The sequence below is a fragment of the Vicia villosa genome, linkage group LG2 (genome assembly GCF_029867415.1).
Source record: "Vicia villosa cultivar HV-30 ecotype Madison, WI linkage group LG2, Vvil1.0, whole genome shotgun sequence".
Lineage (NCBI taxonomy): Eukaryota > Viridiplantae > Streptophyta > Magnoliopsida > Fabales > Fabaceae > Vicia > Vicia villosa.
Genome location: NC_081181.1, coordinates 220,831,516 through 220,845,775, shown reverse-complemented (window position 1 = coordinate 220,845,775; position 14,260 = coordinate 220,831,516). Strand labels below are relative to the sequence as shown.

At 37.6% G+C, this 14,260-nt stretch overlaps 1 protein-coding gene across 1 annotated transcript; it reads left to right on the top strand.

Moving 5' to 3' along the window:
* The first annotated feature begins 9,378 nt into the window (after positions 1-9,378).
* LOC131651394 (uncharacterized) lies at positions 9,379-11,838 on the top strand. Its single transcript, XM_058921061.1, has 3 exons — positions 9,379-9,844; positions 10,280-10,854; positions 11,023-11,838. The coding sequence occupies exons 1-3, from the start codon at positions 9,379-9,381 to the stop codon at positions 11,836-11,838; spliced, it is 1,857 nt and encodes a 618-aa protein (XP_058777044.1).
* The last annotated feature ends 2,422 nt before the right edge of the window (positions 11,839-14,260 follow it).

Below are 14,260 nucleotides of genomic sequence, written 5' to 3'. Positions count from 1 at the left end.
TTCTTAATGACTTCCAGTCCGAACAGATCAACACCATTGAAGATGGGACCTTGAGTTACTCCAAGAAAATGCGAGGCATTACGATTTCTGATGGAGTCCACCACTTTGCTTTCAATCAGAATGTCTGAAATCATCCTTCCGAAAGGAATGGTTGTTCTTGGAATATGAGGGTACTTCGCCCTTTCATCTTCTCTTGACTCAAAGATAGAGGTTTTCAGATTCTCAAATAGAATATGGGAGATGTTGATCTCTATCTTTTTGCCAATGCAGAAAAGAGTATACTTGTGAGTCGGACTGATGTAGGAGGAGCAGCGCATCTTTTTTCTATGGTGAAGAGAACCCAGAATAATCTCAGCCCATACTTTATAAAAAGGCCTTAAGTTGCCTGTGAAGTGAGAATCAACTCCAACAGCTGTAGAGATTTGTTTTTCAACTAGAGCCCAGTCAATTGTATGTGGTTGAAACTCAGACCAACCTTCTTCATCATCAAGATTGTACAGCTTTCTGATGAGTTTCTCAGTGATAGTCACTTCATGCCCTAGCACGAACGAAATGATGGCAGTTGGGGTAACTGTTGCATGTACCCAAAACTCCTTTACAAGTTCAGGATAAATTGGACCAACCAATCTATCAAGATATTTAGACCATCCTTGCTCAAAGATTCTTGCATCACACTGAAAGCCATTTGCTTTAAGGTTGTTGACGTCCACAGCCGATTCACATAGAACTTCCAGTTCTTTCGTGGGTATTAAGCATGTTTTCAACGGAGCATCATTTTTGCTTAAACGGTTCTGTGTGGAAGTGATACTATCTTTAGAGATTGATGAACGAGAAGATGGATTCATTATGATAATGCTTTGTGATCAAATCAAGAACTAGGGTTTGAAGAGAGATGCAACGAGATGAATGCACAAAAGAGAGAGAAAGAGAGAAAAAGTGGGAATGAAGATGAAGCGGGTTATTTAAAAGATTTAAAAAGAAATCATTATGCATTTAATGAGAAATGACATTAGGAGAGAGAACACAGTAAATGAAATGATTTAATACAGTTACCTAGGTCGGCGTCTTTTCAACTGCACGCTTTGTACAAACCGTACAGACACGTGTTCATCATCAGATAATAGATGACAGCTGTAAATATCAGAGAGATTTTACGCCTTCAAATTCTGATTACTGCTTCTGAATTGATCTAATTTCTCTTCTGGAAATACTCCTTCTGAAGTGTGCTGATATAAGTCTGAATGATCTTCTGATCCATTACTTCTAATGTACACAGCTTCTGGAGGTTTACTTCTTTGTTCTGCAGCTTCTGATAAGACAAAACTGTATCTGCAGAAATTCTTAAGCTCTTTGTTTCATCAGAAACAAGTTTATCATCAAAACAGATGTTTATTGATTTGTCCACAATCAATGTTTCAATGTTGTATATTCTGTAGCATTTAGAGCATTCAGAATAATCAAGAATGAAACATCAATGCTTTAGAGACAAACAAAACAGATGGTTCCAAGACTAATAAACTTTCTTTTCTGAATTTCTACAAACATAGTTTCTTCAACAGATTTAAGAACCAGAACTTGAAAGACAATCTTTCTTCCCTTCAAGTGTTGAGACCAACTTGAATCCAGGTGTCATGTCATGTTGAATGTTGTCTTCTTTGTTATCAAGAGAATCTGCAAAAGAAATAATCTTTTTCTTTGGTACCCACATTTTCTTGGGTCCTTTCTTGTTAGATTTTCTCAAGTTCTGATTGAACTTGGGTTTGACATTATAAGCAATAGGAGGAACAGCATGATAATTTTTAATATGAGTTTCATGATATTTCCTAGGTTGTGTCACATGCTTCTTGGTGTGTGTTATGTGAAAACTTTGTGCATGTGAAGTGTGCCTAATATCATGAGAGTGGCCATACTTGAACTGATCATACAATGGCTTGTATGTGAGTTTCATTTCATCAACAGGTTCAAGTTTGTATGGGGTTTCACCCTCATAACCAATGCCAACTCTTTTGTTTCCAGACACAGCATATATCATAGAAGCTAGCTGACTTCTGCCAATACTTCTAGATAAGAACTTCCTGAAACTTAAATCATATTCTTTCAGAATATGGTTTAGACTGGGAGTGAATTTTTCTGAATCAGAAGGAGATCCAACATTATTGGATAATTTTAAAAGTTTATCTTTCAATTCAGAATTTTCCAATTCAAGCTTCTTTGTTTCAAATTCAAATTGCTTTTTCAGCTTTTTGTATTTGAGACTAATCTGAGACTTGAGTTCCAGAAGTTCAGTTAGACCGGAAACTAACTCATCTCTAGTAAGTTCAGAAAATACCTCTTCAGAATCTGATTCTGATGTAGATTCTGATCCGTCATCTTCTGTCGCCATCAGCGCACAATTGGCCTGCTCATCTTCTGAATCATCTTCTGACTCATCCCAGGTTGCCATAAGACCTTTCTTCTTATGAAACTTCTTCTTGGGACTTTCCTTCTGAAGATTTGGACATTCATTCTTGTAGTGTCCAGGCTCATTGCATTCATAGCACATGACCTTCTTCTTGTCAAATCTTCTTTCATCAGAAGATTCTCCACGTTCAAATTTCCTTGAACTTCTGAAGCCTCTGAACTTCCTTTGCTTGGTCTTCCAGAGTTGATTTAGCCTTCTGGAGATCAGGGACAGTTCATCTTCTTCTTCAGATTCTGATTCTTCAGGATCTTCTTCTCTAGCCTGAAAAGCGTTAGTGCATTTCTTGATATTAGACTTTAATGCAATAGACTTACCTTTCTTTTGAGGCTCATTTGCGTCCAGCTCTATTTCATGACTTCTCAAGGCGCTGATAAGCTCTTCCAGAGAAACTTCATTCAGATTCTTTGCAATCTTGAATGCAGTCACCATAGGACCCCATCTTCTGGGTAAGCTTCTGATGATCTTCTTCACATGATCAGCCTTGGTGTATCCTTTGTCAAGAACTCTCAATCCAGCTGTCAGAGTTTGAAATCTCGAAAACATCTTTTCAATGTCTTCATCATCCTCCATCTTGAAGGCTTCATACTTCTGGATTAAGGCAAGAGCTTTTGTCTCCTTGACTTGAGCATTTCCTTCATGAGTCATTTTCAAGGACTCATATATATCATAGGCCGTTTCCCTGTTAGATATCTTCTCATACTCAGCATGAGAGATAGCATTCAGCAAAACAGTTCTGCATTTATGATGATTTCTGAAAAGCTTCTTTTGATCATCATTCATTTCTTGCCTTGACAGCTTCACGCCACTGGCATTTACTGGATGTTTGTAACCATCCATTAGAAGATCCCATAGATCACCATCTAGACCCAGAAAGTAACTTTCCAGTTTATCTTTCCAGTATTCAAAGTTTTCACCATCAAATACCGGCGGTCTAGTATAACCATTGTTACCGTTGTATTGCTCAGCAGAGCCAGATGTAGATGCAGGTGTAGGTGTAGACTTTTCACTTTCATCAACCATCTTTTAAAAGAAGCGTTTTTCTCTTCCTGAATCTTTTCTAAACACGGTTAAGTGCTTGCACCTTAGAACCGGCGCTCTGATGCCAATTGAAGGATAGAAAAACACTTAGAAAGGGGGGGATTGAATAAGTGTAACTTTAAATCTTGGACGATAAAAATAAATTGCACAATTATTTTTATCCTGGTTCGCTGTTAACGAAGCTACTCCAGTCCACCCCCGCAGAGATGATTTACCTCAACTGAGGATTTAATCCACTAATCGCACGGATTACAATGGTTCTCCACTTAGTCCGCAACTAAGTCTTCCAGAGTCTTCTGATCACACACTGATCACTCCAGGAACAACTGCTTAGATACCCTCTAAGACTTTTCTAGAGTCTACTGATCAACACGATCACTCTAGGCTTAGTTCACTCCTAAGACTTCCCTAGAGTATTCTGATCAACCTGATCACTCTAGTTACAAACTGCTCAGCCAACTGCTAAGACTTCCTAGAGTATACTGATCACACGATCACTCTAGTTCCTTACAACTTAATGTAATTCTAAGAGTATTACAAATGCTTCTTAAAAGCGATAATCACAACTGTGATATTTCTCTTAACGTTTAAGCTTAATCTCACTAATATATTACAACAGCAATGTAGTGAGCTTTGATGAAGATGAAGATTCTGAGTTTTGATTTGAACAGCGTTTCAGCAAGTTAATTTGAATTGTCTTTTTTCAGGATCGTTAACCTTGCTTCTCATCAGAACTTCATATTTATAGGCGTTGAGAAGATGACCGTTGAGTGCATTTAATGCTTTGCGTGTTCCGTACAGCATCGCATTTAATGTTATACGCTTTTGTCAACTACCTCGAGCCTTGTTCACGCTGTGTCTACTGACGTAGCCTTTAGTAGCTTTAACGTTCCTTTTGTCAGTCAGCGTAGTCTGCCACGTGTACTTCCTTCTGATCTGATGTTTGTGAATACGATGTTTGAATATCATCAGAGTCAAAACAGCTTGGTGCATAGCATCTTCTGATCTTGAAGTGCTTCTGTTGCGTGATACCATCTTCTGATCTTCAGTGCTTCTGATCTCATGTTCTTCTGATGCTTCCATAGACCCATGTTCTGATTCTGCTTCGACCATCTTCTGATGTCTTGCCAGACCATGTTCTGATGTTGCATGCTGAACCATTTGAGACACAACTTCTGAGCGCTGAATTATGCGTACTCTTTATATATTTCCTGAAAAGGAAATTGCATTGGATTAGAGTACCATATTATCTTAAGCAAAATTCATATTATTGTTATCATCAAAACTAAGATAATTGATAAGAACAAATCTTGTTCTAACATAGTGAATTAAATTTTACCGAGCACACATCTCTACAGTGTGAGAGTTGAAGAGCTTGAATGGTGGTGGACAGTTTAACATTTTCTTGTAAATCATGTTTGGTGGCAACAAATATAATCTTTGGTTTAAAGATATTAAGGTGAGACTTTGTAGGTGCATCAGATCTATTGTTGACGATAGAAGATGTTCATAACTTAGATTCTGATCGTGGAAGCTCATTGACCGGTATAGACGTTGAAGTTCACTCAGGAGGAGAGAACTGCTCGGGTGATTGTGTCTCAAGCATAGATGGTGTAGGTGTGGGGACATGACTCATAACATTTTCGAATGACAACACCGATGACTCAAGAAGCTGGTAGTATATGGGAGTTTGACTTGGCACAGGTACAACGGAGCGACTTGAACCAGCTTGGTCTTGTATAGATGTTACTGGAACAGAATTTGGAGGTGCATGTGGAACATTTATAATACTATGAATGGTAGAATCATATGTGGGAATTTTTTAAACAGGTGATGGTGTTACTATTGATTGATAAGGAAATGAATTTTCCATAAAGTTAACATGTCTAGAGAGATAAACCCTATTTGACAATTGTTCTAGGCAGAAGTAGGCATGTTAAGACATAAAGTATTCTAGGAATATACAAGGTTTAGACCTGGGTTGGAGTTTATTTTTCATGTATGGTTTTAACCATGGATAACACAAGCATCCAAATGAGTGAAGTTTGCTATAGTCTGATTTCATGTGAAACAAGACTTCAAAAGGAGATTTTATCTCAATGATTGGTTTTGGCATTCTGTTGATGAGATAAACTGAAGTAGTAAATGCAAAAGATCATAATTGAGGTGGTAGGTTAGCATGATTCAAGAGAGAACGACTTGTCTCAACAACATGTTTGTGTCTCCTTTCAGCTGTACCATTTACCTCAGGTGTGTGTGTGTGTGGTGTGGTTAAATGAGAGATACCATTGTTAGCAATAAAAGATCTTAATTTTAGAAATTCTCCACGATTATTAGAGAAAATTGAGACAATAGGCAAGTTAAACTTTTTTCAACAATGGACTTAAATTGAACAAAGATGTTAGATATATATGACTTATGATTCATTGGATTCAACCAAACATATTTGGAAAATGATCTACAATGATTATAAAGTACAAGTAACCATCAAAAGACCTAACAGAAGTTGATCTGCAAACATAATAGTACAAAAGTTCCAATGGTTTGCTACTTGTGATGTCGTGATTTGAGAAAGGAAGTTTGTGACTTTTGGCACAATGACATGAACTAGACTCATGAGATGCTGGAAGCTTTATTGGTAGATGATGACTATCAATCAGATATTTTATGATTTTGAAAGAAGGATGACATAACTTATGATGCCATCTAGATGCAGAGTGGATGCTTGTATGTAGTGCTTGAGGTGGACGTGATGACATGACAACCGCGGGTAGTTGATAGATATCTTGTTTAAGTTGACCTTGGAGTAGTGCTTGACCTGAATTCAAGTGTTTGACCGCAAAATGGTTTGGAAAAAATTCAACAGAACAAGAATTAGATTGACATAGTTTGGAAAGAGATAATAAATTGGACTGAATTTTTGGAACACACGGGACTTGTTTGAGATAAAGGGGCTTAACAAGGGTGTGAATGATAGAGTTACCAGTATGAGTAATTTTCAAACCTGTTTCATCACCGACAACGACCTGATCTGCTCAAGGATATGAATTAGCTAAGTTAAATTGTTGTAGATCTTGTGAAATATGATGAGATGCTCCAGTATCCATGATCCAGTTGGGCCGCTGATTTTGAGCCAACTTTGCAGTCGGTATAATGTCATTCCTTTTTAGAAAGCCCTTAATTGTGTAGCATTACTTCGCAACATGTCATGGCTTGTCACAAAACTGACATACAATTTTGCTTTCTCCATTTCGTTGAGTAGTGGAGGAGCCGCAGTTGTTGTTGATCCTTTATTGATACCCTTTATTTATTGTGACAACATTAGCAGTGGAAACAATATCATCAGTTGTAAAATATGCACTAAGATGAATGGTTTCAAAGTCCATAAGATTCTCATGTAATTCATCAAAAAGCAATTGGAGATTCTCGATTTCTAAGTGTGGTGTCGTTTTCTTTACCTCCCCGTTTCACTTGGGAGGACGGCACGCTAAACCCTTCACGCGAAATTTGGAAGGAGAATGCGCCCGTGGTGGGATGAATTTTGTTTCAGTTCTTCCTACGATATCACACGAACTTTCTTATTGGTCCTACGAGTAGGAAAGGGAAAAAAAGATCTCAACTAAACCCTAGGAGTTTGCTAAGTGTGGGGATTTCACCTAGACTAGAAATTCTGGAGTTCGGGGGGTCGGTTATACATAGGGAAGTGTTTAAACACCCTACATATCTGTAGTACTCTACAGGAACCTTCTCTGTGTCATTGTGATTGTGTTTGCTGCTAATAATTGGGAAAGTTTCTCCTTTGTGTTAGGAGAGAGAATTGAATTGATTAAAGAAAGACAGACAGATAGACAGACTGACTATTTTTGGTATTTTATTAGCTCGCTGAGATTCCTTGTGAACCTCATGCCTACATATCCCTAGTGGAAGTCAGAGCTTAATGTAGTTCGGGGAACTAACTAGGGAAATTACTTGTTTTTGGTGCCTTGCTTGAAGCTCAAGGTTGGAGCTTGGAATTAAATCTCTGTTTACAGTAAAGAGACATGAAATCATCTTTACAGAGAGGTATTTGTACTATTCTACCACAAACATTTAAAAGTGACAGAAAAGCTAAAAAAATGATGTTTCATTAAGAGGGGAGTCTACTTGGTTGATCAAGTATGACAGCCATCGTGCCTCTAAAATGAAAGAAAGATGCTCATCCAAATTAGGGAAAGTGTACAAGTCTGGGGATGTGCCAGAGCATGTCTTTCAGAGTCCTAAATGGGAGACTTTGAATGAAATTGAAATTGAAATGTTTGTTTGTTTGAATGTGGTAGATGTTAGGGACCAAATAGTACTAATTTTCATATATTGTTTTTGGTCCCTTTAACCACTTTTCATTCAATAATCACACTTTTATTGTACAATTTAATAATTTTGCAATTTTGTTAAGTTTTAGTTCATTTGAATTGTTATTTCACATGTTTGTTAGTTTTGTAGTGCTTTAATTAGGTGTGAAGCTCATGGAAGCAAAGAGGAATTACTTGAAGACTTGGAATAGCAAAAGAAGTGCTGATGAAGCCTGTTTGCCCCGCAAACATCCTTTGCCCCGCCAACTGATAGATGCTGAACAAGTCCAGTTTTGAAGTGAAACTGATGTGGCAAAAGATTCCCTGTTTGCCCCGCAAACATTGTTTGCCCCGCAAACAGTGCGCTGCAGAATTTGTTCTTTTATTTGGTTGCCACTTGTCATGAGAGAGGGTTTATCTTTTGAAGATTAAAAGTTAGTACGAATTAGGGGTTATTTAGGGAGATAAAAAAATGGAATTTAGAACATTCTATTCTATTGTAAACCACACATTGAGACTAGGGTTTTGGAGAGAAAAGCTTGCACCTTTGTGAGAGATTGATGCTCATAGCTTCTTCTTCATTCTTCTTGTTGTCAACCATGGTGATGAGTAGCTAAATCTCACTTTGACAAGATTGGAGGTAGTAGCTATCCTTGTTAACTATGTATTTCCTCTAACACTTTTGTATGAACTTCCTTAGTATTGAAATGGATGAATGTTGTTGTTTTATATTTCATATTTAGATTTGATTTATGATTGAGAAATATATTTCAAGTCTTGCTCTACAACATTTTATCAAGTAGTGAATAAATGCTAGAGATAGATTTATTTGCCACTTTTCTATTTGTATCAATCAATCAAGCTTAATGTATTGATAGTTAGAGTGAGAGATCATCTAAAGATTAATATATTAACTTTCACAACTTTGTTTAGACATAAACATTGTTGAGAGGATACTAGAACATTGCATTGCTATTGAAGTATACTTTAGTTGTTAAAGTCACATAGGAGATAGGGATAGTGAAACCAAAACCAATCTTGTCAATCTTTTATCTTTGAACAAATCTTATTTTATTACTTGTTTTACCTTTTGAATAGAAAAATAGAAACTCAACTTAAACCATCTTTGTTACAACTTAAACTTAAAGCGATAGTAACTATAGAACGGCGGTAATATCACCCAATCTCTGTGGATACGATTTAAAAATATTTGCCTTGAATATACTATTCAACAAATTGGCGCCGTTGCCGGGGATTGGCGTTTGATATTGCAAGCATTGCAATAGTTCATTGTTTTAAGTTTGTTACTTTATTCTTAATTCTTTTGCGTTTCACTTGGTTTACTAGTTTTGTAGATCCTTGTGTATGCGAGAAAAAGCTACCGAAGAGCAATTTCATTTCGATCCCGAAATTGAAAGAACACTCCGAAAGCTCAATAGCAAGACACGAAGAAGAAGGAAGTTAGCCCAAGAGAAGCGACAAAGAGAAGAGGCATCTACTTCTTCTAACAATCAAATTGAAGAGGTAGTTGTAGACACTTTTGAAGGAGACATGGCGGGTGTTGTTCCAACCGAAATGTCCGCCAATAGTCCAAGACGCACCGCCCAATTTGCACGCAATGCTCAAGGTGGAGCAAATACGGAGATGAAGACCGGAATCCTCCAACTTGTTTATGCAAATCCATTCACCGGAATGGATCATGAGGATCCTTTCGCACATCTCACCAAATTTTACGAGATTGCGGGTTCAACAGGGGTTGATGCGGTGAATGAAGAATCATTGTTCAAGAGGCTATTTCCACATTCATTAATTGGGAAAGCTAAAGAATGGTATCTTGATCAATTACCAAATGTGATGACGGATTGGAATCTATTGGAAGAGAAGTTTTTAGAACGATATTTTCCTCAATCCCGATTCATGGAGGCCAAAACGGCAATCGCGGTGTTCAACCAAGGAAGCAACGAATCTCTTAATGAAGCGTGGGAAAGATTCAAATCCATGCTTAGAAAATGCAAGGGTCATGATTTTGATGCTCTCACACAAATTCACATCTTCCGCAATGGGCTTCAACCGGTGCACAAGACACTTTTGGATGCTACCGCGGGTGGATCTTTAATGTCAAAAAGCGCAGAGGATGCAATAATGATAATTGATCGTATGGCACTCAATGACCTCCAAACTCAACATGATAGGAGTCCATCACAAAGAAAGCCGGGTGTTCTTGAATTAAACACCAATGATGCCATCCTTGCTCAAAACAAGATTCTCTCTCAACAAGTTGAGTTACTCACTAAGCAAATGTCGAAGCTTCCACAACAAATGAAGGAAATTTATGGGATGCAAATGACTTCTCACGTAGCAAGTTGTGAACTTTGTCAAGGTGACCATCCTACCGGGTTTTGTCCTCCTCCCGAGGGTGAAGAAGTGAATTATGTCAACAATCAAAATCAAGGTTATCAAAGGCAACCTCCACCTCACAACAATCCTTACCAAAGAAACAACCAAGGATTCCATCCTTCAAGATTCAGCAATCAACACTATCAACATCAAAGTCCTTATCAAAGTTCAAATCCACAAGGCCAAGGTCAACAATCTCAAGGTGGAAGCTCAAAATTGGAAGACACTCTTACACAATTCATGCAAGCATCCATGGCTAACCAAAGGAGCAATGAAGCGGCCATAAAGAATTTAGAAAATCAAGTGGGCCAACTTGCAAAGCAATTGTCCGAGCAACAACCGGGAGCATATTTTTCCGCCAACACCCAAACCAATCCAAAGGAGCATTGCAAAGCCATTATTACAAGAAGTGGGAAAGAGGTGAATAGTGGTGTAAATGAAGAGTTTATAGTGGAAGATGAGGAGGAAGTAATAGTTGAAGATGAAGAGGAGGAAGTGATAGTTGAAAATGAGGGAGAAAAGAGTGAGGAGAAAATTGAGGAAGAATTAGCTGAAAAAGAGCGGAAAGAAAAAGAAGAAAGAGAGAAGAATGACAAAAAGGTGAAGAGGAATAAAAAGAGAAATGAGAACGTGAGCACAATTCCTCTCCAATATCTACCTTACCCGCACGTGCAATCAAGGAAGGAAGACGCAAGGCGCTACACTCGATTTATGGATATATTTAAACAACTTCACATAAATATTCCATTTTCCGAAGCATTGGAGCAAATGCCCAAGTATGCTAAATTCATGAAGAAGATGCTCACAAAGAAAAAGAAGTACACGAATGAAGAGACAATTGTGCTTGATGCTCATTGTAGTGCAATTATTCAAAAAACTCCCCCAAGAAAGGAAGCCGATCCGGGACGAGTCATTTTACCGATCACCATTAGAGGTAACTACATTAGTAATGGTTTGGTTGATTTGGGGTCTAGCATCAATTTAATACCTTTATCCGTTGTCAAGAGATTGGGGAACATTGAGATGAAACACACCAGGATAACTTTGCAACTAGCCGATAAGTCTATCATTTCACCATATGGAGTTGTACAAGACATGCTGGTAAAGGTGGACAAATTTTTGTTCCCGGTTGATTTTGTGGTAGTCGACATGGAGGAGGATCGTGATGTGCCATTAATACTTGGAAGACCATTCATGAAGACCACCCGAATGATGATTGATGTCGATGATGGGATTATGAAAGTAAGGGTGCAAGATAAAGAGGTAATTTTTACTCTTTTTGAGTCTATGAAGCCTCCTAAGGATGAGCATGACAACTTCCGAATCGATGATGAAAAAGGAGAAATCATTGAGGTGGAGAATCAATTTCACAAGGAAAAGGACAAGGCAAATCATGAGGGAAAGACTCATCACAAAAACTTTAAAGTTGGACAAATGGTGCTTGTGTGCAATTCAAGACTCAAGGTGTTTCCTAGCAAGTTAAAGTCAAAGTGGTCGGGGCCATTTGTTGTGAAAGAGGTGCGAAATTATGGAGCCATTGTGGTGGAGGACCCTAAAACACAAGAAAGATGGACTGTAAAGGAACAAAGACTCAAAGTCTACCACGATGGATAAGCAAGCCGTGGTGGTGTGTCATTTCGCCCGTCGAGCCGTGATGCATCATCGAACCGTCGAGCTCGAACGACGTTAAACAAAGCGCTTATTGGGAGGCAACCCAACGTCGTAAGTAGATTTTGTTATTTTCATGGATTTTCTGTTTTGTAGGTGTTAGATACTTGTTTTTGTAAGGAGGTGGAAGTTAATTGTAAAAATTGGCATTTTTCAAAAATTCAAGTCTGTTTGCCCCGCAAACATTGTTTGCCCCGCAAACAGAGCACAAACAGTGAGCAAGCCTATTTTACAAAGAAATTTTTTCCTGTTTTCCCCGCAAACAGGTCAGCCAATTTTTGGAAAAGAAATTTTCATCAGCTATTGCGCCGCAAACATTGTTTGCCCCGCAAACAGAGTACAAACAGTGAGCAAGCCAATTTTGCAAAGAAAATTTCATCTGTTTGCCCCGCAAACAGGTAAGCCAATTTTGCAAAAAAAAAAAATCATCTGTTTGCCCCGCGAACAGATGTTTGCCCCGCAAACACTGCAGTACAGGAATTCCACTTTCTAAAACATTATCATTTACTTTAACCTAGTTTTTTATTTTTTATTTTTACTTCTCTCCTATCACTCTTCCAATCTCTTCCTCACTACACTCTCATACCCTATCTTCACCCACATTCTTTGGAAGCGGAGTATGATGCATACGTTAATTGGCCTGTGGACAGGCCACTTTTCATGGGGGGTGCAGGAGGCAGCGGTACCAGAAATGAGGACGACACAATGGAGGATGTGATCGGGATAAATGGTGGTGGTGATGAAGAAGAGGATTGAAGTGGTGTTGTAGCAAAATTTTTTTTTTAGTTTATTTTTATTTTATTTTAGTCGTAATTCTGTTTTGTTTTGTTTAGTTATGGTTGCACCTTTTGATTTTTAACTGTGTACTTTATGGTGGCTCTCGTTTCACCATTTGAACATCTTTAAGAATTGCAATTTTATTATTGTGGTTTAATTGTGTGTTTGGGCGGAAAATGATTACCCAACTTTTCAAATTGTTGTTTTTGTTTGATTGTTCTTGTACAAAGGAAGCTTGAGGAATCAATGGGAACGGACAAGAGTTGATGTTGTGAACACTTCGAGTGGCAATGATGAGAATCGGTATCAAGGAAAATTAAGGTACACTTTGTCGCTCTCTAGACTTAACATGATTAGTTGATGGTGTGTGCAAATTGCTTAGCATAAATTCCTTAAGTCACATGTCATTTTTGAATCAAAATGTAGAACTTAGCCAAGTGAGGAAACTTTCCATTGTGCACTAAATGCGGGATGCCGAAATTTATTTCAACTCATTTTTATCATGCTAAACCATGCATTATTCTTGTTTGTGAAAAGTGTGAAAGTGATAGAGGCATTGTTTGAATTTGAGAAAAACCACTTGACCAAAAAGTTAAATCAATTAACCTTGTGAGGAGTGATTCTTAGTTAACCCCTTTGAGCTTATATTAGGATTCATGTGATTATTGAACATGTGTTGTATGTGAATCCTAATCTTTTTTTTTTCATTGAAACCTTCAACCGCAATGGTTGCAATTTTGCCTTGTGCCTATGTCTATGTAGGGAGCATTGTTGTATCTAATATGGTTTGAATCCTAAAGTTGGGGAGAGTTGATTGAAAAACAAATGAAAAAGTGGTACTTAGGAGTTTTGTGGTAATAAGAAAAGAGCAACACATTTTGAAAGTATGGGGCAAGAAAAAGAAATAAAATCGTTCCAGTTATGTGTTGTTGAAAAATAATGAAAAAGAAAAGAAAAAAAAGAAAAAAAAAGAGAAAAAGAAAGAAAAGGCGATTCAAGCAAGTGTTGTTGTTAAGTGAATTGATAGGAATGCTCCCTTAGGATAGGCATTTTTGTTTAATTTCCCTTTAATAAAACCCTTTCTTTGTAACCCAAGCCACATAACAACCTATGAAAGCCCTCTTGATTCTCACTTTGCACTTAATTTTGAACTTGTTGTGGTGAAAGCATGATTTGAGTTGTTGTTGATTTAAATGCCCGGATGAGTGAAAGTGGACCCTTTTGTATTCATCATTACTTTGATGTGTGTGTAGGTTTGATTCAATTTTGACATGTCCCTTTTGGAATTTCTTGATAATAATTTGCACTTTGCCATCATTCTTTCTCATGCTTTGTTTTAGCATTATGGTGAGTGTACTTTGGAAAGACTTATACTTTTGAGCCACTTGAGTGTTCGATTACCTTGCCATCATTCTCTTGTGCATTGCTCTTGCTACTCTTGTGAATTTTTGTTTAGGGACAAACAAAATGGTAAGTTGGGGAGAGTTGTTAGGGACCAAATAGTACTAATTTTCATATATTGTTTTTGGTCCCTTTAACCACTTTTCATTCAATAATCACACTTTTATTGTACAATTTAATAATTTTGCAA

Coding starts and splice junctions, on each gene's coding strand:
- LOC131651394 (XM_058921061.1), top strand. CDS start 9,379: ATGGCGGGTGTTGTTCCAACCGAAATGTCCGCCAATAGTCCAAGACGC. Junction 9,845..10,279: donor CATGCTTAGAAAATGCAAGG/GTCATGATTTTG, acceptor ATCAAAATCAAG/GTTATCAAAGGCAACCTCCA. Junction 10,855..11,022: donor ATAAAAAGAGAAATGAGAAC/GTGAGCACAATT, acceptor TTCATGAAGAAG/ATGCTCACAAAGAAAAAGAA.